Below are 26,589 nucleotides of genomic sequence, written 5' to 3'. Positions count from 1 at the left end.
TAGTGGATAAAGAGAATGTTGATTCTGGACACACTGATGCACTCTTGTAATCCTAGCTCCTGGAAAAGCAGAAGCAGGAAGATTACAAATATGTATCACACACATGTATTAAACTATTACATTATCTCCAAGTTATATCCCATATATGCATACTGTTATCACATGTTAATAAAAAGATTAAATGTTTAAGGAAGGCTTGGCACAGTGGCCACTGTTTGTAAATCCCAGCTACTTAGGGAGCAGAGATCCAGGAGGAGCAGGGGTTGAGGCCAACCTGGCAAAACATTAGTTAGACTCGGTCTCAATAAGCCAGGTATGGTGGGACGTGCCAGTCATTGTAGCTACACAGAAGCTATCAGTCATGATCTGAGGCCAATCCCAGGTGAAAATATGAGGCTCCACCTGGAAGACAACATGAAGCATAAAAGGTCTGTGGTTTGGATTAAGTGCCTAGCTAGCAAATGCATTGAGTTCAAACCACAATAGTACTTCCTCCAAAAAGTTTAAGGATATGGAAATGTTAACACCCATATTTTAATAATTGCAAACAATATACATGTATCAGTTATCTCAAAATATGCTATAAATCTGTACAATTGAAATAATATTTTTGGTTATACTGGGGTTTGAACTTAGTGACTCATCCTTGTATGCAAGCATTCTACCACCTGAGTCACACCCCAACCCTTGTTGCTTTAGTTATTTTTCAGATAGGGTCTAGTACTTTTGTCTGGGGCTAGCTTTGGACCGCAGTCTTCTAGCTCTGCCTCCGGTGGAGCTGGTATAACAGGAATGTAACAGCATGCTCAGCTTGTTCTTTGAGATGGAATCTTGGCAACTTTTTCCCAGGCTGGTCTGAAACCACAGTCTTCCTATTTCTGCCTTCCAAGTAACTGGAATGACAGACATGCACTACCACACTGTCCCCAAATAATGTTTTTTAAAGGAAAATAACTTGCATTATCACATAACCTTTACTTCATCCAGACTTTTGTTGTGGCCTGTATATATTTCAGAGATCAGTTGCTTGGGCTTTGATTCTGTGCTCATGCTCCAAAGAGTTCATGGCCCATGTGCTTAACGATCCTAAAGAAACAGAAATCAGAGGCAATTTCTGAAGCAAATGATTGAGAAACCACTGGATGGTGGGGATACAATTGTGCCAGTTTCCCACCTGCACATAGATACACAATCTTTCTCATCTTCTTTTCTTTTAATCTGTATAGGAAAGAAAAAATCCAAATTCAAAACCTTCAAGAAGCTGTTTGGGAAGAAGAAGAGAAAAGAATCCCCGTCATCCACAGGAAGTAGCACTTGGAAACAAAACCAGGCCAAGAGCGAGGTCATGGCCATCGAGTCGGGGCCCGTGGGCTATGACTCTGAGGATGAACTTGAGTAAGTTACTTTTTATGCCCATTATCCTGTATGCCCCAGCCAGGAGATGGTTTCTGGACACAGGAGGACCCAAAGTCTTAAGAATTTGTAGGGTCCCTGAGCCTTCCCTCCTCCCAGGTAACATCCATAGAGCTTACCACACGTACTGTATTTTACCATTGCAAACATAATGTTGGAGGAAACCTAATTAGGTAGCTGCTGCATAGATTAAAAGTCCACGATGGCTAGACAGAGGAACTATGCACCAATACCAGCTACAGAGCGAGACTTAGGAGCCTGCCCAGCATTCTACACCTGAAAGTTGCAGGATTGGGATGTGGACTGACACTTAATTTCACATTTCATAATACCGGACACATATATCTCTGAACTTGAACACTGAGTAGTCTAGTATCTGGATGGCGGTGAGGTGGGATGAAGAAGGGAAGATTTTCTGTTGTTCAGTCTTAGGAAAATCACCCAAGAATACCGTTGTGAGGGCGGACCCAATTAGGGATGAAGATAGTTAAATCGCTTGATTTTTGTAACTTATTTCACCAGACTGTGGTTATACATAACTTGATGTTCTAGCAGTTCTTTCTGTTGGGAAGAGAAACACATTTGTTGCAGTGGCAGCCTTTTCTCTTTCTTCTACACATTGACCCCCTCACTCGAGAAGCATGATATTCCTCACGAGTCAGCTGACATGAGGTCCTAGGTTTGAGCATCCAGCAAGGATGTCCTGTGCCTGTCTCCTCAGCAGCCTCCCTCCCCACGCACATCAGCTTTGGGAGGTGTAGAAAATACGTTGACCACTTGGTGGCACCAAATGACTGAAGAGAACAGATTGGGTTTTGATTGACAGTACTAGCTGGGATCACGCCTGAGTAGTGGCTGTGCCTTATGAAGCATGGTGGAAATGCTTTGCACATGTTTTTAAGTGCTGCGCTCTGAGCCTTTGGGGAGACAGATTTAATGGTGATAACATTACTATTCATTCATTGTTTTCACTAGCTAGTCTAAGAGGAACTCTTTTAACACCCACCCACGCCATCCCACATCCTGAGGAGCACACTGTCCTCCCAGGGGCAACAAGTCTGAGAGTGACCTCTGCAGCCACGGACAGGAACATAGTCATCTAGAGGACTGAAGGGGGAGAAATGGCCTCCTTCCCACAGCAACCCAGGGCAAAAAAGGGGGGAACAGACCCTTTTAATCTTTCTGTTCACAGCATTTAGCAGAGAAGCTATCCTCAAGATGATCATTTATCAAGGTTGACATTAGCTACTGAGAAAGGAAGTTTGAGATACCTGATCTGATGAAGCTCAGGAAGTGAATGGTGTTTTTCAAGAGTGGCACTGAGGAAGAGACAGTTCTCTAGCTCTGTGAGATTCTATGTCTTTCAGCCACCGCAACAGTTTCCCAGCATGGTCACAGGCACTGGCACGGGCAAGAGATTCCATGCGCTAAGATAGCTTAGTGCTGGCAGAACCCTTCTGGAGCTGTTGGGTTTCAGTTGATGGGTGTTTATTACCTCCTTGTCTTTACCTATACCAATTCTCCAAGCCCTCCTTCCTGTTTCCTGTCATTGGTCTGTAGAAGGAGCAGGATCCTTTGTCTTGCAGAACGTCCTGAACCATGGATACTTCTCTCTTGGTACAATTGATGGTACAATTGAATGTGTGCCTATATTCTCTGGATTCCTTGTGAACTCATTGATCTAGATGTATAGCTCAAGTCAATGCTGTCCCTGATGTATCACATCTTCATATTTAGCAAGGCCCTGGATTACAAGGATACCAGTGTGATCCCTCCACCAACCTTCACTCAGTGCTTTTAACATCTGCTACTGATCCATTGATTCTCAGCAATGGTACTTTTCATAATTCCAGCATTAGTTTTATATTTGCTAACTGGATTGCTCCTTTGTTTTCATGGGGTTTTATTTGTCTGATTTTGCTTTTGGAAAAATTCAGAGCCTTGCACTTGCCAGGTAGTTGCTCTACCACTTGAGCAGTTGCTCTTTGCAGTGCTTTCGGCTTTAGTTACTTTTTAAATAGAGTCTGGTGCTTTTTACCCAGGGCCTGCCTCAAACCAGGATCTGCCAAATCTCTGCCTCTTACGTAGCTGGGATTATGGGCACGAACCACTACATTCAAGCTAGATTTCTTGTATGAAGAACTATCTTTCATCAACTTAATGATAGTATAAAATATAGTCTGAACAGGAAATACAGGCCAATGATTATTCGCTCAGCTGACTCAGCTCTCTTACTAGTGTGCTGGCACTCCAGTGCCTCCCAATGGTCACCATCAGGGTTTCTTTTTTTCCCAGACATGAGTGATATATCTGGCCTTGCTCTGTGCTATCTGTGATAGTTTTGCTTAGCTTCATCCCATGAGACTACCCCAGCTTACAGAGCTCTTTTCCCATGTGTGGGCTATAGTGTCCTTTATCATGTGATGCTTTGATTTACTACTGGGGTAGAGGGTTTTGATTGTGATTCCCAGAGGGTGGCCACAAGCTTTCCATGTTAAAGGGAAATCCAGATGTGTATTTGACCTCTGGATTAAGAGCTGCTGTTAGCAATGAGGGCCAGGTGTTTTCACTGGGCTGCTTGCTTCCCAGAGCTGTGAGGACACACCCTTCTTGGAATCCTGGGTTCCCATTTTCAGGCTTCCAGTCATGAACTAGCAAGTTTAATTAAGAGGATATATCCAGCATGATTTGTTCTGTAGGAAGGCAGGGCCACACATCAGTCCCCAATGCCCCATCGAAGACAGGATGCCCAGAGACGGCAGGGTGGAGCTGGTGTGCACAAGATGTCCCATGTGTGCATTGGCGGCTTTCCTTCCTTCACCAGCAGTCTCTTGGTCATCTCCTTCCACCTATTGTTCAAGTTGCTAGGAAAATCTGACAGCTAATTCCCACATCCTCTGAGCATGTTTCATGAATGTCCTGTGGGTTCAGATCCAAATCAGATCCTTGAGCTGGAGGCCTGGGATGGTGATGATGCTCAAGACTAGAAGCACAAGTAATATGCACAGATCAAAACAGATCATAGAAAAAGGTGTGGCTTGGCAGATGTGCAGATCTCATTCTAAAGGAGCCACGGGTAAATGGTTTTGGCCATCTTAGGAGGATGCTCTGTCAGGCTTGCCTTCAGACTGTGGTACAACCTCCACTTCCACAAGGGGCTGACCTCATCTTCTCAGGACATCCAAAACAAGTTTCCACAGAACCCAGCCAAAGCCAATCCCTCCTTTCTGCAGGCTTGCTGCCTTGGACCTCACACCTTGATCAATCTTGGGTTTTTTCCACCATAAAAAAGATTTCCTACAACCGTTAGATGTCTTAGGGAAATACCCATTTGTATGAGGCTCCTGACAGTAACTTGTGATGTTTAACAGCAAGGGGGATAAACTGAAGTACGAGGCAACTATAAACTAAACACAACAGAGGGCTCCTTGTATGCTGCGGTGCTAACCCCCACCCCCTTTCACACTCCGAGTCCCTCAGGGCTCAGTGAGATTCAGAGCTGGAACCAGGATCACAGTGGTTCTTTTACCCTAGGGAGTCCAGAGGCACGCTGGGCAGCCGGGCCCTCTCACATGACAGTATTTTCATTCCTGAGGCGGGGCAGGATCCTGCTCGACCTGTGAGAGTGTTTTCCCAAGAAAATGTGTGTGACCGGATTAAAGCTCTGCAGGTAAGCACCACTTGGTATATATGTCAAATATCAATCCAGATGTTTCTAAATCATTTGTGTTTGGTCCCTGATGTATTGAAAATAGACTCACAGACACTTCACAGCTCTCCTAAGATGCACAAATTAGCATCTAAGTTATAACTTAGATGAGGATGGGTGCATCTAAGTAATTTTCATGGCTCATGTCTGTAATACTGACTACTCAGGAGACTAAGGTCTGAGGACCAAAGTTCAAAGCTAGCCTGGGCAGGAAAGTCCATGAGACTCTTCTCTCCAATTAACCAGCAAAAAGCTAGAAGTAGAGCTGTAGCTCAAGTGGTAGAGTATCAGCCTTGGGTGAAAAAGCTAAGGGACAGTGCCCAGGCCCTGAGTTCAAGACTTAGATGAGAGGAAACAGGGAGGGGGAGCAGGTGGTGAACAGCAGCCCTTTCAGTTCTTGCTCCGTACCACACAAGGGCATTGTAGGTATTTCTTGATGAATGAATCAGAACAGGAAGGTTTGTTAGGAATCTTGGATGAAAATAGTAAGAGCAGATGTTCTTTATTTCAATCCAGTTAAAAATACAATGTAATGTGCGAATGGGACCACCACCTCCAGGAGGGATTCCTGCCAAGCGGGCAGAGGACACCGGCATGAGTTCTGAGGATGACGGGCTACCCCGGAGCCCCCCAGAGATGTCCCTTCTGCATGACGTGGGCCCCAGCACCACCATCAAGGCAAGTGCAGCCCGTACCCTGCATGTTTCCATCTGCACCTGCAGCAGCTGGGGCTCTTTGTGCTTCCTCCCCTCACCTGCCAAGTTCTCCAGGAGGGAGGGCAGTGTCTACACAGAGTGCGGGCGCAGGTCAGAGAGTCCACCATATGCTCTTGGATTGTGCTTCTTTTCATTTTTAGAGCAGTAATTCAAATCTGATGAGGAGATGTGGTTTGAGTAACTTCTTTCTTCAGTGGTAGATCTGATACAATCAACCTTTCTACCTCAATTTTCCTGTCTAAGCAGACAGCTGGACCCAGAATCCCATTTAAAAGAAGGGAGATACCTGTTCTCATGACATTGACCAGTGGAAGAAGTAAACATATGTCACCACCATGAGAAACTGATGATTTGAGAAGAAGTGATTTGAACCTAATGCTGGTGAACAGGGTGCAGGCAGGTTTGACAGTGGGAAGGGTTATGACCTCAGCAGGGAGAAGGACCTAATTCTAGATACCACCCTTCCCCCTGGTATCAAAGAGGAGGCACCTGAGGAAGTGAGAACTAAACTCTTCCAAGTGCCAGCTCACATTCATACCCATTCAGCCCTCTTATTTTATTGTGGAAAGAACCTTTAACACATACAACGTTTTTGTACAGGAGTGATAAAATAAATGGTCATGTAGATAAGCCTTTCTATAGGGTGGATGCACTTGGTGTAATCGAGTTATATTGACCCATGGAAAATAAATGAAGGTCAAACTCTATGTTTTATAACAGCTCTTGCCCTTAAAAGTACTTTCATCTCTGACCTGGAGAAGAGGCTGCTCATAGTGAAATGGGGGCTTGTAGCTTCTGTATTGCTCTGAATTACATTCAGTAACCATTTCAAACCCCACACACCTTGTGTTTTGTTGTAGCAGGAAGCAGCAGGCATGTTACTGATAAAAAGACAGGACTAAGTTTCAGTCCGCTCTGGGATCAGTTCCTACAAAGTTGGTTAGAGAAGTCTCTTCAGGGTGAGCATGGCCCTACTCACTCCAAGAGCAGAGTCTCAGGACAGTGGGGCTCCCCACTACTCTTCTCCAACCTCCAGAAGGACTAGATACTGAAGAAGTTGGCCTGCCCTGCTTCTGGATTTTCCTAAGTGACCCTGTAGCCCTTGGTGCCTTAAAACACTCTGTGTGCACTTTTACTGGCCCCCTCTCAGGAACCAGTGTGGCTGTGGTGTGTGTGTGTGTGTGTGTGTGTGTGTGTGTGTGTGTGTGTGTGTGTGTGTTGGGCCACATGGTGAGAAGGCACCTGTTGGGAGCAGCCTCCTCATTCATTGGCGACTGACTCTCCTCCTGTCCACTGGTCTCTGACTCACAGAATCTTGGTTCTCTGCCTTTAACAAGGACAGGCAGGAAAGATGAACAGATGATTTCTAACTCCATTCATTAGAAAGCAATCCCAGCTCCAAATTTGCTCAGTCACCATGATTCACAAATTCCAAATTCCAGTCCACCAAGTAGGGGTCACTTGTGTTGGACCAGGGCTGACTTCATCTTTCACTTGTTAATTTACTGAGAGACAGAGAGAGAGACAGAGACAAAGAGACAGACAGAGACAGAGGGGGGGAGGAAAAGGAAGGAAGGAAGGAAAGAGCCAGGCATTGGCTCAATCTTGGCTCAATTCTACAGTCCAGGCAGGAAAATCTATGACTCTTATTTCCAGTTAACCACCAAAAAGCTGGAAATGGAGCTGTGGCTCAAGTGGTAGAATACCAGTCTTGAGTAGAAGAAAACTAAGGGATAGCACTCTGACGCCAGGTGTCATTAGCATATACCTACAATATTAATTACTCAGAAGGCTGAGATCTAGAGGATTATGGTTCATGATCATCCTAGGAACAACAGTCTGAGACTTCATTCTAAAATAACCAGCAGAAAGCTAGACTAGAGGCATAGCACAAAAAGTAGAGCACCAATGTAAGAAACCCTAGAGTTCAAATCCTACTAACACCAAACCCAAAAAAATTCTGAAGTTTTTATCAATTCTGGGTATAGGCACAATGTAGTAGCTTCATAGGAAACAAAGCTTGAGCTATTGTTCTTTTAATTTAATTAATTGTGAGGGTGATATCAGGGGGCTACAGTTACGTAAGTAAGGTAATGAGTACATTTCTTGTTGAACATTGTTACCTCTTCCCTTGTTTTCTCCCACTTCGCCTCCCCTGTGAGTTGTAAAGTTTATTTCCAACATGAATATCGCTGTTGCATTGGTTTTGTCCTTTGTCTCGCCATTTTATTCTCTTTCCCTTCCAGTTTGGGCTATTAAGAAGTAAAAATACAAGTACTCTTTGCCATCATGATTTTGAGGGGACAGTTATTATATTTTATGTCCAGAAAGTTTATTGTGCAGTTAGCTGGCTGAAAAGAGAAAAATGCCCATTTTAAAATGTGCTTAAACAACAAGGTATTGTTTCCTTTAATCCTGTGAGATACCTTCCCAGGACCACATGCTTAACAGAGAAATATTAGATTACCGTGGAAAAGAAAATGTCTTTAGTAGCAAATAATTGTGAAAAAGTCCCAGGCAATATTTCCTGACAGAATAACTTTGTCATGAATTTTTTGAAAGTCATTGCCACATGAATTAACATACAATGAGACTGTGCTTGGTAATTGTAGTTAAGATTATATGTAGCTCAGGGATAGAACACTTGCCTAGCAGGTGCAAGTGTTCTGAGTTCTATCCCCAGTACTGCCAAACGAAAAAGATTGTCTGTGTAATTGGTCATATTCTAGGTTTCCTGTTGTTAGGGTATTGGGCAAGTTAATCACCTCTTCTGTTCATCACAGAGCAGGGCAGGTTCATTACCTTTTCTATGTTTCTTCAGAAGGTTTCAGGAAGGATTAAGTGAGTCCACATAGGTGTTTGGCTCCCCTGTACAGCAAAGCCAGTGGCTTCTCTTTGCCCCCTGGTGTGGCCAGGGGCAGGTTTGGCCCTGCTTCTTCTCCTTGACTGGCAGATGTTTTCAGGTATGCCACCCTCTGCCTAATTCGCAGTGTCTGAGCTCTTCATTTTGTGGACAGAACATCAGAAAGCAACTTTCATCCCTAAGAAAGGATCGTAAGGAATCTCTTCAGGGCCTTTGAGCCACATTCTCCTCAATCAGAGGCCATAGATTAGACTTAAAAAAAAAAGCCTCTTTCAGCCAGGCTCTACTCAGGAGGATAAGATCTGCAGTTTGAAACTATCCCAGGCAGAAAAGTCCCCGTGAGACTCACATCTCTAATTAACCACTCAAAAACTGGAAGTGGTGCTGTGGCTCAAGTGGTAAAGCACTAGCCTTGAGCACAAAGAGGCTCAGGGACAGTGTCCAGGCCCTGAGTTCAAGCCCCACAACTGACAAAAAGAAATCCTCTTCTAGAATCATCTAGGAGCACAGACTTCAAGAAAAATCAGGTGATTGGGATGTGAATACTCTCTGGCTACTGCCAACTTCCTGGACCCATGTTCCTCCTCAGAGACCCTACCCGTCCCACCCCATGTAGTTACGTCACTTATCAGTTATAGAACTCACAATTCTCCTTACTCATGAAGGAGCTGATCTTTCCAGGACCCAGGAACCTTCAAAACAACAGAGGAGATAGAAGGTAAGAGTTATAATGTCAGAGCAGTTGAGCTCCCTAATGGATAGATAGGCTGTACCATGAAGTAGGGTGTGCTCATAAGCAGAGGTCAGGGAAGTTAACCTTCTTGCCAGGATCCCAAGACTATTAGCTCCTCCCATGGGGGAGGGGCAGCAGTTGTAGATGAAAATGGAAGACCTATGCTGGTATAGATGTACTCACTCTCTTTCATGAAATGACTGCCTCTGAAGCTCATCTTTCTTGTTCTCATGAGACTTGGTCAGTGAGACTTTTTTTTAAATAAGTCTCTATATGCGGTTCCTCTAGACAAGGGCAGCAGTAATGATTCTGTGTGATGTACAATAGGAACACCCTGTTTGAGAGCATCAAGGAGGATTATCTGGAAAGATATCACTTGTCTACTCTAAGACATCTTTCTGAGTCACCAGCTACTACAGGAGAAGCCAAAGCTACAGGCACAGGCACAGTTATATCTAAGAGTTAACTCATTTGTTTTAAAAATAATTTTCTTTATTCCCAGAAGTATAGGAGTAGCTAAGAAAAAGTTAAAATAGATGGTCTGCTTCTAACCATTCTCCCTTATTTCAGTAATTACTCCCTTCCAGCTTATAGGAATAAATTTCATTCTGCTGTTAATGGAAAAGAAAGAAAGAAAGAAAGAAAGAAAGAAAGAAAGAAAGAAAGAAAGAAAGAAAGAAAGAAAGAAAGAAAGAAAGAAAGAAAGAGGAAGGAAGGAAGGAAGGAAGGAGGAAAAATAAGGAAAGAGAAAGAAAGAAAGAAAGATGTGTGAAAAGAGGAAAATAAGTTCTTTAAAGTTATTCCTTTGCAGGGTTAGTCTGAGTCAGAGCTAGTCAGTATGAGAGTGTCATCCAGTTTGGTGAGGACCACTGTGCACCTGCTTGGGGTCAGAGTTGTGGAAAAGGAACCAAGCACTCATAGCTCTGAGAGCTTGCTTCTGGGGATGACATCAGCCTCTAGTTCATTACTTCTTTCTCGAAGAGTCTGTTTCCATGAAACCCTACTAAATCATTGTGTGGTGAATAAAATCATGTACTTAGGAGGTTAAAAGATAAATGTGACAATCTCTTAGACCACCATGCTGAATTAGAAAGTTTGGTTTAAAGATCATAGGGTTGCACTCCAAACCTAGCGCCTCACAGCTTCTCCCTCTGAGCTTGGCCCTTCTTGGGACTGAATGTGCTCAGGGTGCTCATGGTACTGGCTGCTCTGTGTGCTGCTGCCCATCTTTGCATGACAGCATACTGAGACTGTCTGCGGAGACACCAACTTCCTCTTGGGTCTTAAGGGGTGGCCCTCCTTCTTCCACATGGCTACTTCTTCCCTGTCAGTGCTTTGTACTTTGCCGACTTTCCACTCCTCCCTGCTGAAGTGTAGAGTAGTAACCGATCTGGTAATAGACCACCATCACCAGATGGTTACTTACAGACAGACCTCTCCATGAGGATGTGGAGAAGGAACAGAACTTCAGTGATGGAATGCTGGGCGGAACACTTGAGCCTCTCTGGGTCACTGACTCCTAAAATTCCACCCCTGGACCACTGTCTCTGCTTCCAGAGACAGGAACAGTGCCTCTGTCCTTGGAGACACTGTGCTGAGCTGTTTCTTTGATGAAAATAATGATGGAAACAGGGAGCTGAAGGAACAAGGGCACAAGCTCTCTGCATTTCCTCGGGGTTTAACCCAACACTTGGAATCCCAGCCATTTTTAGAAAGTTTCCTGTCAAGAGCCAAGTTGAAATATCCCTCCCGGGTAAAGCCTAGAGACAACATGGAAGCAAAATAAAAGGAAAGTCCAAGTGTTGGCTATTCCTATTTCTGGTCATGAAGTTAACGTTTGGTATTTTGCTCCTTGTCCCATGAAGATCTCTTTAGTGCCCTCATCCCGGCCGCAGTCTCCAGACCACACGAATGATGCCACCGTCTCCTCCCGGACTTCAGACAATAGCCTGGCACCCGTGGCTGATTTCAGCTGCCCTCCAGAATTCTCCTCCTGCCTAGACAACTCTGCTGCTAAGCACAAGCTCCTGGTCAAGCCTCGCAACCGTAAAATGAGGCGACTGTCTTCGGTAATTTGGCTTCCTTCTCTGCATAGGGGCTGTGTAGGGACAGGCAGACTGGCATCCCCCTCGCCTTATTCTGCCCTTCCCGTGGTTAGGTCCATGCTCCCTCTGAGCACCCCCAGAGTCGATGAACCTGGGCTGCACGAGCCGAGTTGCTCACCTTCTTCAACATTGCATAAACATGCCATTCATACATCCATTCATGAATGCTTTCATTCTACACACATTTTACCAAGAATCTAGTCTGTACTGTATCAAGATACTTTATTTCTCCTTCAGTTTATTGGCCTCCTGTCATCTGCCTGAGCTCTCCATCCCCAGGTTTAGGCATATTATGGCTCCTGCCTGATAAACTCTGCTCCTAATGGCTTCTTCTTAGCCATATGGGCTCAGCTCAGAGTTCCTGTTCCTAGAGTGGCTCACCATGGTCTTGCATTCTAATAATTCACCACACATAGAAGTGACCTTTGTAAATGTATGTGCTCACCTTGTGCCCCTGTCCCCAGCTGTGCTTCCCAACCCCCATCACAAGGCCAACACAAGCTGGCATTCAGTAAATTTTTGTTGAGTGACCAAATGAATGAAAGAATAAATGCATGCATGAATGAGTGAATTATAGAAGACAGCTGAAAGAGTAGAGTTTACACCTGCCTTGGGCAACTTAGTAGCATGGGGATCCAGGGTGTTACCTGAGAGTTATCATCTCTGGAAGGTGATCATCTGACTTACAGATTACATTGGGCTCATGGTGTCAGTGGATTTGACATCCCATGGTAAAGAGCAGAGGGAGAGCCAGCCGGCCCACAGAAAGAGAGAGAGATTCATAAACCATCAACTTCTCTTTGCTGCCCTTGAGACACAATTGTGGTGTAGATGGAGTGCCAGGAAAAGCTTGGTACCTGTGCTGCAGACATGGAGTAGGCCCACTCAGGACTTAAAGGACTCCATGGGGAATGAGTTTTCTCTTGGTCATGTGACACTTTGTAAACTTGTGCCAACAGGGTTGGTTTTCAGGGAACTAAAGACAAAAGAGGGGGCTGGGAAGGTGGCTCAGTGGTAGAGCGCTTGCCTTGCATGCATGAGGCCCTGGGTTCGATTCCTCAGCACCACATAAGCAGAAAAAGCCGGAAGTGGTGCTGCGGCTCAAGTGGTAGAGCGCTCGCCTTGAGCTGAAGAGCTGAGGGACAGCGCCCAGGCCCAGAGTTCAAGCCCCACGACTGACAAAAAAAAAGAAAGAAAGAAAAGGAAGTGGCAGATCATTGTTTATATAACAGCCCAAGTACCCCTAAGAACTGACTTTATGAACCTTTTCAAGGCTCAGCCTTGGTACCCTCCACCTTTGGGCTGTTTCCACATACTGTTTTTTTGAGTGAGTTGTGACTACCTTCATCTCCATTCTTTATTGAGAGGAAGAGGAATGGACTTCGTGGCAGTAAGGAGAAAACTGGACTAATAGCTGAGTTCCAGAGACCTTTCAGAAGAAAGGTTACATACCCCAGGGGTGCATGGGAAGGGATAATCCCCCGAGACTAGAGCCTTGGTTTGACTTGAGTAGAGAGTGGGAGAAATATCGTTAAGACCAGAGAATATAAGAATTTTAGTTTTAACTGAACTTTGGGGATGTTACTTCAAGAGACACAGTTAGCTGTTGACATAGTCGATATTGTATGAATTGTGTTTTAGGAAAGTCAGTCTGGCTTTGTTATGTGGATCTGTCCCTTCAGAGTGTTGACATGGAGACTGGCCTGGAGGCAGTACAGGGTCATAGAATGAGCACTAGCTCTTCACCTGGGCCACTTGTTAGCTACCATTTTTGGCAAGGTTTGATGCCTCTGGAGCACTTGGTTCACCAAGTACAAAAGTGAAATAACAGTCCCTTCCCCATTGGGATTAATAGAAGATTAAAGGAAATAACAGGTGTAGAGCACAAAATGTGGAAGGTATTTTCCCCCATATTGGTCACTGTCCCTCTGCTTCACTCTATGGAGCAGCATCCACTGATTTAAATTTGACCCCTTAGGCTACAGGAGGTATTTATTTTAAGGTCCTAACTTCCATTGTTATGTGGAATTTATGAGCTAGGGTTCCAAGAAGACGATTAAGACACCTGTGTGTGGTTGTCTACTCCAGTTCCAGCTTTAGAGATACACTGCTTTCTCTAAACCATAACCAGCCTTGACAAGGAAGTCATAAGCTGTCTAATATTTGCTGCAGTGATGGCGTCTTTGGTTTTTGTATCTCGTAGAGGGCCCAGTCTGAATCACTGAGCGATCTGATATGTACCCCAGAAGAGGAAGAATATAATGAGAAGCTATTTTACCAAGTCAGCATGGAAGAGAGCATCAGCTCTGGGCATCAAGAGTCAATGCTGGACAGAGAGCCTGAGCCAGGGGTACCAGTGAACCTGTTCCCACCCGGGGGACCCCGTGCCCGACGCGCCCGCCTGCAGCACTGCCCAGCGCTGAGTGCCAGCATGGAGGAGGCGACCTGCCCTGGGGATGAGCCCTCCAGCCGCCCGGCCACCCCAGAGGTCACCGAGCCCGTGGCAGGCCCCGGCCCTAGCTTGGAAGCCCCATCGGAGTCAGAAGGTATCCCTCACCCTAGTCCCCACATAGAAATCCAGGAGGAGGAGCCGTCCACCCCAAGCTCGCGTCCCCCCGCCGAGGACCTGGCTGAGGAGGCGGTTTCTGCTTCTGGAGAGGTGGAAGGTCCGTTATCCACCTGTGCGTCTCCTGAGACTGTCACTGTCACCTTGGAGACGCCCCCTGATTCCGATGGGGCAGCACACAGTGTCCAGGAGGAGGAGGAGGCGCTGACGCTGGAGGTGCCTGGTCCTGAGGGCGCAGGGGACGAACCCTCCCCGGCCCCTGTCCCGCCTGCCCCGGCCCCGGCCCCGGCTCCCGGCCCAGACCCAGCCCCGGCCCCCGTCCCAGGTCCCAGCCCGACAGCGCCCAAGAGCTGCTTGAAGCACAAGGCCGCCGCCGCCGCCGCTGTGGACCAGGGGCCCGGCGGACGCCCCACGTCCCCCGCGGAGTCGCTCCCGGAGGAACCCAGTGCCCGAGCCCAGGACGCAGAGGCCGCGCCTGTGGAGCCCCCCAAGGCCAAGCAGGCCGAGACTCCCCACTCGGGTCCCGAGAGGGCAGCGCCGCAGGGACGGAAGAGCGAGCCCAGGGGCGCGAAGAAGTTCTCGGTGTCCTCGTGCCGCGCGCGTTTGCGGCCCGGCAGCGCCCGCCCGCCAGAGCGCCCCGGATCCGGGCCCGCGGGGGGCCGTGCACCCCCGCTGCGGAGCGCGGCCTGGCGCAGCGAGGCGGCCCTGGACGACTTGCCGCTGCTGGTTCCCGAGCCCCAGCCCCAGCCCGGGAACTCGGAGCCTCTGAAACCCGCCGAGTGCGACTCTCAGGACCCCGGGGAACCTAGGGCCCCCCAGGCTGGACCAGGAAGTAGCCTCCAGGATGCAGGGGCCACCCCTGGCTCCGGGGAGCCATCTGCGAGGGACGACAGGAGCCCCTTCCCGGTCAAGCTGCGGTCCACCTCCCTCTCCCTCAAGTACCGAGAAGGCTCTTCTTCCCAGGAAGCAAAAGGAATCAAGAGATACAGTGCTGAGGTCAGGATGGAAAGAGGAGGGCTGACTCTGCTCCCCAAAGACGAGCAGTGTCACACGGGGTCCGCCCCTGCGCTTCGAGGTGCCAGGTCCCCGAACAGCCAAGGAAAGGGGAAGGCCCGGTCTCCCGAGCAGCCCAGCTCTAAGCCACCCCTGCCCAGGAAGCCGCTTCTGCAGAGCCTCACCCTTCCCTACCCGCCTGCAGGCCTGGACACCAGCCCAGGAGAGCCAGAGAAAGTCATCCCACAGCGCGACCCCAGGAGGGAGAGCAGGATGGCAGAGAAGAAGTCGCCTCACAGGGGAGCTGGTAAGAGCCTCTGTGCAGCATGTTTGGGAATGGGCGGGACAGAGGGAAATCCCTATTAACTGTAGTTGCTTGCTGGATGGCCACAAAGTAAACTATAGGTCTAAACCTTGATGATGCCTGGCATATTCAAGGCCCTGGGCTCCACCCCCCAACACACATCGTGCAAAACAAGGAATAGAGCAGACAAGGAGAGGTTGATAGCAGGATTTTGTCAGGTATATAGACATAACAAGGAAAACGTAAAAACTGATGTATAGTATCCTTCCTTAAGAGAGGATGGGATCCTTGGTGGATTGTTCAAGTGCTTCTTTCACTTAATCTCAAAATTCAGCCAAGCTCCAAATTCCAGGACTTGTGCATTTATTTTGATGCAGTGTTTCTTAGGGCCTAAGCTACTTTTTTGGCTGTAATAGTCCTTCTGACCTTTTCTCTGAAGGAAGAATTTCTTTTCTTTCATAATAAGGCCCATGTGATCTGGCTTCACATGAAAGCATCCTGTGAGTGATTGGAGTCACACATCTATGTACAAATATAAGCCCTTCAGAAGGTCAAGAATCACTCTGTTTCCTGTCCCAAAGTAAGAGCTCTTGTTAGGATTGGAGTAACATATAAGAACTTTACAAGGCCCAGCTATCATATAGAGTGAGCAATGATAAAATAGATGGCTTTTCTTTCTGACATTCTTCACTTACATTTCAGACAAAATGAATATTTACAAAATAAAAAGAACATTGCCGTCTTTACTAGAAGTCTGCAAGCTAGATAAGCTAAAATAATTGTGTGCACATGTGTGTTATGTGTATGATGAGAAAGTTTTCCATGGCAAATTTTAGTTTAAGCCTTTTTTAAGTGGCTCCTAAAGCAGATGTTCAGGGGTGCAGAGAGTACCCTAAAGTTGATGGCCCTCATGAAATCCTGTACCTAAAAAGGAAGCACACAGGAGGAAATTTTAGCTCAAAGCAATGTAAACACAGGTCCAGAGATACTTTAATCTTTTCTGTCTGTCACCTAAGAAGTTAGGTACAGTTATATAATACCCTTTGAGAACCTAAGGTGCAGCCCAAGAATTCAGGCATTTCCACAGAGCCTGCAGTTCTGGCCTTGCTGCCACTGAGCCCCTGGGCTCAGCTGCTGCTTCTACTGCTACTGTATTAGCATAATCAGGGAGAGTGCTCAAAGGGAGGTTCAAGTCAGAGCTGATGATCTTCTGCAAATTTCCACCACTTTATTGAAGCAACTATAGAGTGATTCAGAAAGCCATTTTAATAGCAAGGAGAGTTGCTCAGTGCAGATTAAACCCTGACTTCAGCACCATCTACCTTCATGGCCCGGAACTAAAAATGTCTCTCAAGGGCTTACTGAATGAACAGAACTTAACAGCAGGAGACTCAGGGTCATAGTGAGAGCTGGAAAATGAGCTCTGCAGCGCAATGCTTGGCCCCTGAATTACTATGGCCTCCATGGCCCAGGCCTGTAGTAAACTGTGTTGTCTTTTTCTTGGACTTATAAAATATAATACCATATTAAAGGTGTTGCTTAAGTAGTAGAAGTAGTAGAAAAATATTATCTTGCCCATGTATTAAAATTCTAAGCCACAGAAGTAACAAAGTAACAAAGAAGTAACAAAGATGAATTGTAAAGTGAAAGAATCTACATTACTTTTATGGCCACAGTTAATGAGTTTCATTTTAATGCAAAGGGAGGAGGAGAGGAATTACATTCTGTTAGGAACCTCCTTACACACAAGCACACCCTTTTCAGGGTGTTATTTGAAAGGCCAGTGCCAGGACAGGCTGTGGGTACTGTCTTATCTAAACCCCTTGGTCTGGTCTTGGGTTGTCCCCTGTAGACCAGTATCTCAGAATCGTGTTATTGGGCTTCATCCCCTCATCTATGCAGCAGCCCCCACCCCACCTTCCCTAGAAATGGATGTGTTTGTAGTTCAGTTCATTAGTATACTTCTACTCTCATTGCTCCCAAATCATAGCAGCTGGAGGCAATTTGATTCACACAAACCATATAGATAATAAAAGTTTTAATAACAGTGTTCATCTGTTCTCCAGAAAGGCCTAATTGTTGCTATTTATTATCTTCTGGTGGCAGGTACTTTGCACAGAGCTCCTATATGGGCTGCCATCATCCTCACTCCTGAGCATGGACCATGAAAGTTAGGTTATTGAAGTATATCATATGGATGAATGATTCTGCCTTGAAGGGGCTGGGAAGGACACAATGGCTGCAATAAACACAGGAGCCCAGTTTGTCAAAGAGTCTGGGCTTCCTGGCCCTCCTTGGCTTGTTAACTATAAGCCCCATTGTGTCTGAACTCCTTAACACAGAAGGGGCCTGTTTGTATATCTGGCTGATGGTTTACTTATCTGTCACTAGAGGAAAATGACCCAAGGTTAGAAGATTTGTGCAGTTTGCAGGACATTCATGTGCTCCTATTGGACCATTCCATCCTAGAACACAAATTACAGGTCAGGAAGCAACTTTCTGTGCATGGGGAAAGTTTGATAACTTATTATCTTAGCAAGGCAACAATGGCTCATGTCTGTAGTCCTAGCTACTTAAGAGGATGAGATCTGAGAATCTTGGTTCAAAGTGGACACAGGCAGCCAAATCTTCAAGACTTAAATCACCAATTAAATAGCAAAAAGCTGAAACTGGAGGTATGGCTCAAGTAGTAGTCAGCCATGAGAAAAAAAAAGAGAACACAAGGCCCTGAGTTCAAGCACCCATATTAGAAAAAGAAGTGTTTTGTGTAGAAAGATCTCATAAAAGTACACTTTAAGCTAGGACCTAGGCACCTTGGCAGTCATGGACTCCCAGCTACTCAGGAGACAGACATAGGAAGATGGTGAATTTGAAGGTGGCCTCTGCAACTTTAGCAAGATCCTCTCTCAAAAATATTTTAAAGGGTGGGCTTGGGGGTAGAGTGCAGTGGTAGAGTGCTCACAATACCAAAAATGAGAAAAATTACAAGTGTTCCCCAGGTATCACCTATTGGCCTTCCTTGATGGTATTTTTTTCTGAGTGTGAGATTGATTTTTGCACATAATTATGGCCACATATTGCTGTTTTGGAAGCTGATGCAACAAAGTGCTACTCTCACCTAGGGAATTCATCTAATAGCCAGCATCAGCTCCAGTCCAACCAGCATTCCTCCATGGTGACATGCCCCAACCCCTGACCCTCTTTTTCAAAGATTGTCCTCATTCATTCATGCATTGGTTTAGTGTGTGTGTGTGTGTGTGTGTGTGTGTGTGTGTGTGTGTGTGTGTGTGTGTATGTGTGTGTGCACGCACGCCTGGGTGCATATGTGCACACATGTACACACACTGGTACTGGAGATTAAACTCCAGGACTGGCCTTGCTCTCCGTTAGCCTTTCTTTTTCTTTTTTAGATGAAGTTATACATTTCTATTAAAACTGCAGAATTCCCTCAAGACCCTACTGTCCTCTGAGAGGTAGACATGGAACAGCCATGGTGCTGGCACATGGTACCAGTCAGGGGCTTGTGTCCTTCCTTCATCTCAGAGCCCCAGTCTACTAGCCTGACAGAGCTCTCAACAGAGCAAGTAGGAAGGGAACAGGTTTGTCAAATGTGTGGGACTGCCCTCACATCTCTAGGTCCTACACAATCGCAGCTATAAAACTTAGACAGGAAATGTCATAACACTTGGTCATCCTGGTCTTGAGGTGTGTTTCCCTCAGTTTTTCACTCAAGGCTGGATCGCTACCACTTGAACCATACCTCCAGATCCAACTTTTTTTTTGCTTAATTGGAGATAAGAGTCTCGTGGATTTGTCTATCCAGGCTGGCTTTGAACCCCAATTCTCAGGTCTCAGCCTCCTGAATAACTAGGTTTACAGGCATGAACCACCAGCAACATCCATTCTTTCTTTCAGCAAATATTTAGTGTACTCCTGTGTACTGTACTAGTAGTCCCAAATGATAGATCACAGGCTTGATTTTCAGGAGGTCATTTTTTCCCCCATAAGGGGTCAGTGTGGAGATTAGAGATGCTTTTGTGTGTGTGTGTGTGTGTTGGTCTTGAACTCTGAGCCCAGGTGCTATCACTGAACAAGGATAGCAATCCACCACTTGAGCTAAAGCTCCACTTCTGGCTTTTTTGGTAATTGATTGGTGATAGTCTCATGAACTTTTCTGTCTGATCTGGCTTCCAACTGTGATTCTCAGATCTCAGCCTCCTAAGTAGCTAGGATTTACAGGTGTGAGCCACCAGCACTCAGTAGGATATGCCTTTTTTGTCTCTGGATATCAGAGCATTTGTGAAGGAAATGGACTCACAGACTGTCACTCATCTCTGATAACACTTATTTCAGATATATTCAAGCTTCTTTGGGTAGATTATAGTTTTGTATGATTGAGTGTGTCCGCATGTATTTGAACAATCTAACCATGTATCTCTTAAATTCTTTATTAAATATAACTTTATTGTGGTAAGAACATTTAATATGAAATTTCTCTTAACAAATGTTTAAATGTACACTATCATGTTGTTGATGATAGAAAACAATGTTGTACAACCCATCTCTAGAACTTTTCATCCTATATAACTGAAGTTTTATACATGATTAGTAGCAACCCCAATTTTCTCCACCCCAGGCAACCACCATTTGATGCTTTGATTCCACGAATTTCATTGAGATTCCACAAGTGGGGTCATGACCATTTGACTTTTGTCTTTTTGTGACTGATTTGATTCTCTTTTAACACAGTGTTCTTCAAGTTATTCACGTGGCTACTTAGGGCAGAATTTTCTTCCTTTATGAGGCTGAATAGTAGCTCATTGTACATAAAGAACACTTTCCTTTTCTTTCTGTGCCAATTCTGGGGCTTGAACCTAGGACCTGGATTCTGCCCCCTGAGCTTTTGTGCTCAAGGCTAGTGTACTACCACTTGAGCCACAGTTCCACTTCCAGCTTATTGATGGCTAATTGGAGATCAGGATGTCACAGACGTTCCTGCCTGGACTAGCTTATAACCATTATCCTCAGATGTCAGCCTCCTGAGAAGCTAGGATTATAGGTGTAAGCCATTGATATCCAGCTTAGAACACATTTCTTTATCTGTCATCTGTAGGACACTTAGATTGTTTCGACATCTTGGCTAGTGTGAGTAGTGAAACTAGAAAACAGGAGTACAGATGCTTTCTATGAACTCCTGACTTCAGTTTGGTTTGGTTTGGTTTGTATGACAAGGTTTTACTCTAGCCCAAGCTGGGTTTGAACACCTAAGTGTTCCTCCCAAGTACAGACAGAGATTACTATGCCTTGCTCAATTATTTGAGAGAAATAACCACCTATCTTGAATTTTTAAAGAAAAACACTTCAGTTTGCTAACATTTTCTTTTTAGTCTATCCTTCCCTTCTCAATCCCTTTCCAAAAAAAGTCATCAATCCTCCAACCTCAGTTTCTCATCTTTCTGTACTCTTCAATCCCTGTGTGTCTTATCTTCACACCTTCTAGCACAACAACCACTCCACAGTTCCCCTTGCACAGACAGACCATGATTCCTTGCCTATTTTTTCCAGGTCCTTCTTCCATTTTCTCCCTGCCAGAAGCAAACTAACCATCTGATGGGTCCCCTCACTTGCTACTTCACCATTCAGATTCTATTTCCATTCATACACGTTCTCTGTCCTTGGTGATCCGTCTCTCTAGGTACTCCAAGTAAAACACCTCAATCATGGGGTTATTACAAAGGCTCAAGTATGGAATGCCTGCCTAACAAGCTGGAGGCCCTGGGTTCAATTTCTTTTTTTTTTAATTATGAAAATACCATACAGAGGAGTTACAATTACATGGGCAAGATAATGAGTACATTTCTTATCAAGCATTGTTGCCTCCTTGTTGTCCGGGTTCAATTTCTTGTACTGCCTTGAAAAAAAAGCCAAGAAATAAAGTCAGTCACTGAAAATATTGAAAACTGGGCACCAGTGGCTTATGCCTGTAATCCTAACTATTTAGGAGGCTGAGATCTGAGGATCGCAGTTCAAAGCCAGCCTGAGCAGGAAAGCCGGTGAGACTCTTATTTCCATTTAACCACCAAAAAAGCTCAAAGTGGATCTGTTACCCAAGTGGTAGAACACTAACCTTGAGCTAAAAGAAGCTCAGGGACAGCACCCAGGTCCTGAGTTCAAGCCCCAGGACCTGCACAAAGAAACACAACAAAACTAGAAACCCCTCAAAAGTACCTACTGCTCAAAAAATATTCATAATGAGGCCAGGTACCAGTGGCTTATCTCTATAATCTTAGCTACTCAAGAGGCTGAGATCTGAGGATCAGGGTTTGAAGCCAGCTCAGACTGAAAATGAAACTCTTATCTCCAAATAACCATCAAAAAGTCAAAGTGGAGCTGTGCTCAAGCATTAGAACACTAGCCTTGAGCAAAAAAGCTAAGGGATAGTGCCCAGGCCCTGATTTCAAGCACCAATACCCAGCACACACACACACACACACACGCACACACACGCACACGCACACACAAATTCATGGTGGGGTTGGGATATAGCTCAGTGGCAGAGCACTTGCCTCGTATATGCAAGGCTTTGGGTTCAATCCCTGACACTGAGAAAAAGAAAACAGTTTGGAGGCTCCTCAAAAAACTAAACATAGATCTTCCCTACATCCCAACCATACTATTCTTGGGCATTTACCCAGAACATCACAAGCCAGGATACCATAAAGACACATCCATGTTCATTGCTGCACTATTCACAATAGCCAAGTTTTGGAAACAGCCCAGGTGCCCTATAACAGATGAGTGGATAAAAAACACACGTGGTACTTATACTCAATAGAATTTTACACAACCATGAGAAAGAATAATATGTCATTCAGCAGGAAAATGGATTGATCTAAAAACAAATCATGTTAAATGAGGTAAGCCAAGCTCAGAGAGACAAAACAGTACATGTTTTCTCTCATATGCAGAAGCTAGATCTAAAATACACTGGGACATGATGAATTATACAGGACTCTAGGCAGTCACACAGTGAAATCAGAGATGGATACTCTTCGGGGAGGAACACAAGGGAGCAATACCTCCGTGCCTCTGATTATATAATTTATTGAAATGAACTCAAATGTGTATATTCATAAGAAAGGATTGCGGTTCTTCCCAAGAGGAAGTGAACACATACCACCCTATCTTACTCCCTGATAACTCAAAAACCCCAGACAAAATGCATAAAGTGAATAGAAAAAGACTCTGAAAGTAAATTGCAGCTGGTGGAGTGGGGAGGGAAACAGGTACACACCTGTAATTCCAGCACTGTGATCCAGGAGGTGGGAGGCACTGTGAGGCAGGAGGATCACAGATTTGAACAGGCCAGCAGCTGTGAGCAGTGAAGCAGCACCTGTCCACCCTGCCTCTGGTGGCACCAACAGCCCCTGCAGGCTGGGGCTCTGAGGCCTCTTTCTGTCTTGCTTCTGCTGCTCCCCACCAGCAGCAATGAGCTCTTGCCACAAAGCAGCAAGCACCCTGCAATGGAGAATTTTCTCCAGTTTTTATGCCAGGAAAGTGGTAACGGCAAATTAGAACCCCCTGCCCTTGTGTCAGCAGCAATGGTGTCCTCTGTTGGGCAGATCTCTTGACATTAAGTCCTATCCAAGATGAGAGCTGGCAATGAAGTGGCCACATACACCTCTGCTGAAGGTAGTGGCTATACCTGTTGCCAGGAGAGCTCCTGGAATCCTTCAGCCCTACTGCAGGTGAGCACAGGTGAGCACAGGCCCTGCCTCCCCTCCCAGTAGCACCTGTGGGTCACAATGCCTTGGACCCTCCACACATACTACTTCCATGGCCACGCCCAGCCACTAAGCCACACCCCTCATCAGCCTACAGCAGTGACAGTCTAGTGGCTGGTGGTCCCACAGACTTCTTTGTCTTGTCACAGACCTGTTGTGGTCCCAGGGGCAAGACTAGCAACACGTGAACCAATGATCCTTGAAATGATGTTTGAAGTCATGCGCTATCCATGGACTACATGTAAGTGAAACTGTCTAGAGAGAACATAGCAAAACCGTTGAGAAGCCTTAAGATTGCCAGCATAATGTTCAAAATAACTAGGATTAGCTAAGTATGGTGATATACACATGTAATCCCAGCATTAGAGAGGCAGAAACAAGAGAATCGAAAGTTTGAAGCCAGCTTGGACTATGTAATGAGACCATAGCTCAAAAGAAAAACAAAACAAAAAGGGAAGATGGAAATAAAAGCTGTACAATATACAAAGAAGCAGGAAAGCCTAAAATATTCTCAAGGAATCTTGAAAGTTCTAGATATTTAGAATATTGGAAATACTAGATAAAGATATTTCATCGTTTCAAGAAAGAAGAGAATTAGAAGCTTCAAAGAATTTGAAGCTGGAAAAGTGACTGGAAGAGTGGCTGTGTTAGTATCACACAAAGACTCCAGAAATGGGATAGTTTTAAGGATCAACAAATATGTTCCCTTATGATAATTTTAGCAATATTAGTAATATTTAGTATAATATTTTAGTAATATTAGTAATAATAGTCAATTGCTAAGGGCCAATTTTCCAAGAATATATAACAATCCCAACTGTGCATTTTCTTAACAACAAAGCTTTAAAATTCATGAAACAGAAGTTGTTGGAACTGAAAGGAGAAACAAAAAATCCCATGATAACACATAGAAACATTAGTGTTTTTCCTCTGTCAATAGTTAAGAAAAGAAAAAGGCACAAAACTCGGAAATTTGTAGAAGTGTTGAGCGATAAATGCCCTTGGCCACCTTGACATATTTCTTGGACATCTCAACTCACATTCCCTGTAAGCGCACATGGAACATGCATGAAGATAGACCATATTCTTAGTCACTCAGAAACGCTTGTTCAACTTGAAATTATTCCAAGTTTGTTCTTTTCCCATATCAAATTCAACAAGAATTCAATAGTATATCTGGGAAGATAATCTGAAAATCATTACATATTTGAAATTAAACATTAAACCACTAAATACTCCATGGACCAAAGAAAAAGTCTCAAGAGAGAGTGAATACTGAATTAAAATGAAAATACAACATATCAAAATTTGTGGAAAGCAGATTACATATTATAAAGACAAAATATTTGAAAGATCATCAAAGTTTCCATTTTAAGGAACTAGAAAAAGAATATTAAACTAAATGCAAAGCAAGAAGGAAGATAATTACAAAGACAAGAGCAAGATATCAATGAAGATGAAATGGGGAGGGAGAGGAGCCTAAAGATGGCTCTTCCAACAGCTTACTAAAATTGATAAATCCCAAGCCAGGTGCAATAGAGCAAGCCTGTCATTCTAGCTACGTGGGAAGTGGAGATAAAGGGATCAACTTTTGTGGCCATTCTAGGCCAAACACACACACACACACACACACACACACACACACACACACACACACACATTTAGACTCTGTTTCAACCAATGGCTGGTGCATGCTTGCTTGAGTAGGAGGTTTGCAGTCTAGGCTGGCCCAGGCATAAAATAACCAACAGAAAAGGGCTGGCAGAGTGACACGGCTAGACAGACTTCCCCCCTAAAAAAGACACAAATTACTCAAATCAGAGAGTACCAGATATCAAAAATGACCATCAGGAGTTGGGTTCAGTTGCTCCTGCCTGGAATCTTAGACTCTCAAAGGCTAAAAACTGAAAAAGCATGAGTAAAAGCCAGCCTGACCAGAAAAAAATCTGTGAGGCTCCATCTCCAATTAACCTGCTAAATGCTGGTCTAGAGGTATGACTGAAGTAGTAGAGCATTAGCCATGAATGAGAAAACTGAGATGTAATATAAGATCTCGAGTTCAAACCCCAAGCACCAGTTTTAAAAAATAGTAATAAGGGAATACCCTGAATTTTTTATGCGTATAAATTTGACAAATGAGAAGAAAAAGGCCAATTCTTTGAAAGACACAAACTATCAAACTTAAAAAAAGAAATAATCTGAATAGTCCTGTATCTGTTAAGTCAGATCGTTACTTTAAAGCCTTTCTGAAAATACTCCAAGCTCACATAATTTTACTTGTGATTTCTACCAACTACTTAAAGTAGAAGTAACAATTAATGCAATTCAATGCAAAATTAAGAGGGAACACCTCCCAACTCATTTTATGAGACCCAACATCACTTTGATGTCAGACTTAAAGACAGTACAGAAACTGTACATGGATATCCCTTCTTAATTCAGATGCCAAAGTCTTTAACAAAAAGTTATTAAATTGCCCATCATGACCAAGTGGTTCTGGAATATAGGAACACCCTTAGGTAAAAGTATAAAATTTGTCATTGTCTCCCATCAGGAAAATTTAAAGAGCTCCCTTCCACTTCTGGGAGGTATAAGGGAAAACCTCTGTTGTTCTAAGCCTCCAAGGGGGACACCAAGAGACCTCTTGGGAAGCTGGAGAAGTGTGCCCTGCAACTGGGGGATATGGTAGACTGACGCTGGACCCAAGCCATCTGTGCCATAGGGAAGACCAGACTTTTGTGTGATTTGCCTGCATTCACAGAGTCCTGCCTGATAGGCTACCAAGAGGACAAGGGGACACTGGGGAGCAGAATTCCAGTCAGCCCTGCACTAGTAGGAAATTGCTTAGAGTTCGTCCTGGACATTGATTAAGCTCAGACATGAACAATCCCACTGACACAGTGGCAGGTGCCAAGCAAAGGACGGTCCTGCCTAATCTCTCCATCCACTCATATTTTTATCTGGCCCTCACCTCAGCCTAGACACCCTGTTTTTGGGGAACAAGGGACTTAATTTGACTCAGAGGCTTTGCCTTCTAATTACTTAATTAAAACTGGCTATAGTAAAGTCACTGCTGGGACCTGAGGATAGGGAAGGAAAAGAATTAGGAATCTTCATTCCATCTGGGACAGAGGTGCTCTGGGAAATGAGGGTGGAGCTGTGCTTTGCTCTATCTGGAAGCTGTAAGGCAGCCTACCTCTGAAGGGAATTTGGGCTGTCAGCCACCCCAGTGCCATTTCACAGGAGCTGCTTCAGTACTTGTCTAAGGCAGTCATTAACTCTTAGGGAGATGAGAGTGGAGCCCCCAGTGCACTTAGTCCCAGGGCTCAGGAGGGAAGTTGGTTTGAAGAAGACCAATTGACAATTGTTCCAGACCCCTCTGCTAGAGGGACCAGAGAACATG

The 26,589-nt window shown here is 44.9% G+C and overlaps 1 protein-coding gene across 1 annotated transcript in view; it reads left to right on the top strand.

Moving 5' to 3' along the window:
• The window catches only part of Kiaa1211l (KIAA1211-like ortholog), a 55,039-nt gene that overhangs the window by 8,314 nt on the left and 20,136 nt on the right, over positions 1 to 26,589 (top strand). The window contains exons 2-6 of the mRNA XM_013019782.1: positions 1,227 to 1,395; positions 4,948 to 5,083; positions 5,639 to 5,800; positions 11,300 to 11,503; positions 13,743 to 15,405. Of these exons, the coding sequence (XP_012875236.1) occupies positions 1,227 to 1,395; positions 4,948 to 5,083; positions 5,639 to 5,800; positions 11,300 to 11,503; positions 13,743 to 15,405 (2,334 nt within the window). The remainder of the gene's footprint in view (positions 1 to 1,226; positions 1,396 to 4,947; positions 5,084 to 5,638; positions 5,801 to 11,299; positions 11,504 to 13,742; positions 15,406 to 26,589) is intronic.

The sequence above is a fragment of the Dipodomys ordii genome, unplaced genomic scaffold (genome assembly GCF_000151885.1).
Source record: "Dipodomys ordii isolate 6190 unplaced genomic scaffold, Dord_2.0 Scaffold47, whole genome shotgun sequence".
Lineage (NCBI taxonomy): Eukaryota > Metazoa > Chordata > Mammalia > Rodentia > Heteromyidae > Dipodomys > Dipodomys ordii.
This window is presented reverse-complemented; position numbering and strand designations above follow the sequence as displayed.